This window comes from Pundamilia nyererei, unplaced genomic scaffold (assembly GCF_000239375.1).
Source record: "Pundamilia nyererei isolate P.nyererei 1_Seehausen unplaced genomic scaffold, PunNye1.0 scaffold00238, whole genome shotgun sequence".
Classification (NCBI taxonomy): domain Eukaryota; kingdom Metazoa; phylum Chordata; class Actinopteri; order Cichliformes; family Cichlidae; genus Pundamilia; species Pundamilia nyererei.
This window is the reverse complement of record NW_005187639.1, coordinates 752,114-756,333: the sequence shown is the minus strand read 5'-3', so window position 1 is coordinate 756,333 and position 4,220 is coordinate 752,114. Positions and strand designations below refer to the sequence as shown.

Genomic DNA, 4,220 nt, shown 5'->3' with positions numbered 1-4,220 from the left:
GGTTGATTAATAGGCTGGTGTGAAAAATTGCTGCCACACCTCCCCCTCGGCCTGTGCTTCGAGGTTTCTGGTAGTTAGAATGACTCGGGGGTGTTGATTCATTTAAACTAACATAATCATCCGGCTGCAACAGACTGAATAATGTCTGAGCTGCCCCTGCCAGAGGGATCGTAACGGTTCCAGCTAGTTCTGGTCCTCACTGATACCCACAGAGCATGTGTGGCTGAAATAGGACGTGTTAGCAGTCCAGTACAGGACGCGGGAGTCTCACTCATGTTGGATCAGTTTAGTGAATGAGTGATAGTCACCACTGTTTGGTTCTATGTTTGGACTTTTAGAAAATTTGATCAGATTTATGCAGAAATGTTGAAACATACTCACAAACCTTCAGTGTTTGGGAGGAATCTCTCAGCGTCAGAGCAGGTAGCTCCGCCTCCCTCATGTTGACCATATTTGGTTATTCTTTCAGAATCTCTATCAGTGACCAGTGAGGAGTTCACCAATGGTACGTCAGATGTCTGTGTGATGTCACTGTTTCCACCCTGTGTGTTTGTCTCATCGCCCAATCAAACTGTTGCGCTCACCATGTGGTACCGCCCATTTTCCTAGCATCAGTGTGACTACCAGCTCCATCGGCCCGTGACTGACTGTCTGTCTCTCTGTCTGTCTGTCTGTCTCCAGTCGGAGGGCTCCTGCATCTCCATCCCGACCATCCAGACCAGCCTCTGACTCCGCCCCCTGACAGTCACACACACAAGCATACGAAACACGTGACCCATGTGAAACGGCCGTTCCATCAGTGCTCCATATGTGGTTTCACAGCATGGACACTTTACTCAGATTTCCCTTTGGTCACATGCTGCACCAGACCAGCTCTGACTGGTTCAAACCTCAGACTTATTCCAGCCTGCTTAAACTGGTTCTAACTGGTTCTAATTCCAGCTTGATATTGATGGATGGGTTACTGGTACCAGCAGGATGATCCGAGCGGGTCCTGATGGTTTTTGTTTTAAACTCGGCTTCAGTGGTTCACAGTAGTTCTAACTCAGCCATATTTGAATGGACTGCTTTCCAAACCTGCTCCTTGTTTGGGTCCATCTACTGGTTTCACTGGTTCCTGCCAGTTGTTTTTCCGATATACCGGTACCAACTGGTTCTTGAGAAATCCAGCCCTGACGTAGACCTGGCTGGTTGGTTTGAACAGACTGGTTGCCCAACATGCTAGTACCAGCTGTTTTAGCCAGTTCTGGTTGGCTCCGGTAAGTTTCAGCAACTGGTTTCTTTACATCTAACAAGTTTCTGCTGGTTCTAGTCTGTTGGATCTTCTAACTGGTTTAAATGTATAAGCTGCTCACCGAACGCCCTGCTTATTGGTACCATCTGGTTCCATCAAGATCTACCGTGATCATGAGGATCACTGCTGGTTCTAGCCAGTTCTGTTTGTACTCATGTGACCTCTGACCCCTGTACCAGTTGGCCTTTCTCCTCATTTACTCTTTTCCTCTTTTGTTTTCTGTCATTTTTTTCCCAGTCGTCCCAGTAAAGGTAGCCCCGCCCACGGAGAGAGTCCCCAGTCTTCGATTGAGGGTTAAGCTGAACGGAGTGTGTGTTTGTGTCTCACTGAAGCTGTGTTACTGTGAACCTTCCTAGTAATAAACATATTGATTATTATCAGCACTTATTCTGACTGTATAGCAGCTGATCAGCAATACATTGTGTGTAAATATGACGTTCGGTCATGCCGCAGACAGAAACATGTGACCTCAGCAGGTCGGTCAGTACTGTAGACGACTCCGGAGGAGACGAGGCGAGGAGGAGGTCTCTGCTCTGAATGTCCCGGCTGAGATCATCTTCATGTTCACTTCCTGTTCTGATCCATGGTGCCGTTTCTTTACAGTGTAAAGTTTACAGTTTTAACTTGTGTATTTATCTATTTATTGTATTATTTATTTTACTCTGCTGAAATTCCACGTTTGTTTCTGCTGGCGTCTGTCCTTCCACCTGTAGCTGCACTGAACATGTGACATGTGTGGATCACCATGCACCATCCTCTAAGCACAAACATAGGCTGAAACCAGCTGTACACAGGCCTCGTGAACGGTCATGTAACTGGCTCAGTTTGTGCGTTTGTAACTGTCAAAGTTATGGACAGTACTGAATCCAGATGTTTCCAGAGATGGGCTGTGACCTCTCAGCTGGATCCAGGGACTCAATCAGTCTGTGCTCAGACTTTATGAGCGGTTCAGCAAAGACGGTGTAACAGATGGACGTAGCTGCCGTGATGTTTTATATTTTTGAATGCCAGTATGAAGCCATGAGACGAGCTTCTCTCACCATGGCCATCTCAGTGTGTTGACACATGTGTGACGATTGAGGGGTGGAGCCAAGAGGCCCAATGAGTTTTTCAGAAACATACAACGATCAAAATGTTTGAAATTGACTCGATCTGTTATTGGGTTCGAACTGAGACGAGCAGCAGGGACCAAAAACTCACCAGGAAGTGTTAACAGAGGTCACGGCCAGGGTGGTTTTTCAGACTTCTGTGGGACTGGCAAGTCTACCACAGTTAATGCCCCCTGGTGGCCATTACAAAGATTGCAGCTTTAGTGTGTCACGTTTCAGACCCAGAAGCTATGTCCATCTTTTATACCGTCTTTAAGGTGGGATAGTTAGCTGTGAGTTAGCTAGAATAAAGGTAGCTTAAGGTCAAATTTAATCCCTCCACAAATCAAATCCTGCTGATGCGGTTTCCGTTAAAGGTCAAATTCGGTCCGATATCCTGAACCCTTCACATAGTAATCGGGCTGTTAGAGGTAGAGAGCTGTTATCACATCTAAATCAGAGAGAGAAAAGATTGAAAAGCAGCACAGTGCTCGCTGAGCTCACCCACCTTCAGCTAACCATCCCGTCTTACCTCTGATCTACATCTGTTCCACAAATGTTTGTCCAGTGTAGCTATTGCATGGACCACGAAGCTACCAGCTGGTTCCAAATGGATCGTTGTGGTTCCTCCTTCCCTTTCCTGGTTCCAGCTGGTTCTACCTCTTCATCTAACGCCAGCAGGGTTGACATGTTTTTTGTTCTTCTTCATTTCCTCATTGGTTTACCGTGAGCTTCCTCTGATGTGAAGATCAGAGGAAACTGTGACTGAAGCGATGAGGAGATAATGTTTGTGGAGGTGGCCCGGTTTCTCTGGCGGTGGGGTTGGTTTTGTGCTGCTCATGCGAGCAAAGTGTCAAGCGATCGTGTTTCCTTTTTGGATGTACCAGCTGATCTCCTCACTGTGTTGTGTTTGTTCTTCATGTTGTGGTGATTTTGTAGAGTTAGTTAAGCAGCGTTCAGCGCCGCCACCGCCGCGGGGCATTAGCTGTGCCGTGTCGTCGTTGTCTACATTAACGTCTGCATGCTTGTCGTATGAGTTTATCAATCAGTAAAGTGTTGCACTTTGCTCTGCAGCGGCACACTCCACGCACCTCGGCCCCTCCCACACCTGTGCTTGTGCATAGTTACCTGTGTATGCTCTCAATATGAATCTATGTGCAGCGAATATGACGATATAGAAATGTACCATATATATGTGAGCAAAAAGCTAAACTAAATATGCAGCGGCCAACACTGTAGTGTGTGTGTGTGTGTGTGTGTACAAAAGAGAGTGTGTGTGTGTAGATCTGTTGTGTATTAGTGTCATGTGATCAGGGCCCAAACAGATATGAATAAAGTTTGTGTGAATGAAGATGACTTTGACTCTTTGTTACCCACTCACCTCCTGACACCATCATCAGTCACATGACATGTCACATGACCTCTTGATATGGGGTTTTCTACTTGATATGTTTCTCTTTCTCGCTCTGTCTCTAATTCATCCTAGCTAAGTTGCTATGAAGCTATGAGTTGTGTTAGGAAGCTAACGTCAGTTAATCACATTTTTGAGGGGTCTAATAATGACCTATGACAGTTGTGCATCCACAGTCTGTATCACTGTATCTGAAATATAATTGGCTCAATTCAGACATTTAGTCATGTGGACTATCATTGTCTCCTGGTAAACCATAAATTCAAAATGTTTACATTTCCTCTACCGTGAACTACAGATCAATGAGGCTGTGTCCCAATTCAGGGTCTGCAGCCTCAGAGTCCACAACGGTCACGTACTCAAAGACTGCTAAAGCCAGAAGTGAAATGGGATGGTCTAGCCTCCATCACGCTGCTCAGGTTGCCTA

General features: G+C 46.1%; 1 protein-coding gene across 2 annotated transcripts in view; it reads left to right on the top strand.

Moving 5' to 3' along the window:
* Nucleotides 1-3,636, top strand: part of LOC102192266 (dynamin-1-like) — a 25,289-nt gene extending 21,653 nt beyond the window's left edge. Inside the window, exons 23-24 of one of the 2 annotated variants that reach the window (XM_005749195.2) lie at nt 470-505; nt 1,532-1,594. In XM_005749195.2, the coding sequence (XP_005749252.1) occupies nt 470-491 (22 nt within the window). In that variant the 3' untranslated portion in view covers nt 492-505; nt 1,532-1,594. Of the gene's footprint in view, nt 1-469; nt 506-1,531 lie in introns of both variants that reach the window. The other variant, XM_005749192.2, reaches the window with a different exon arrangement.
* Nucleotides 3,637-4,220: the final 584 nt, after the last annotated feature.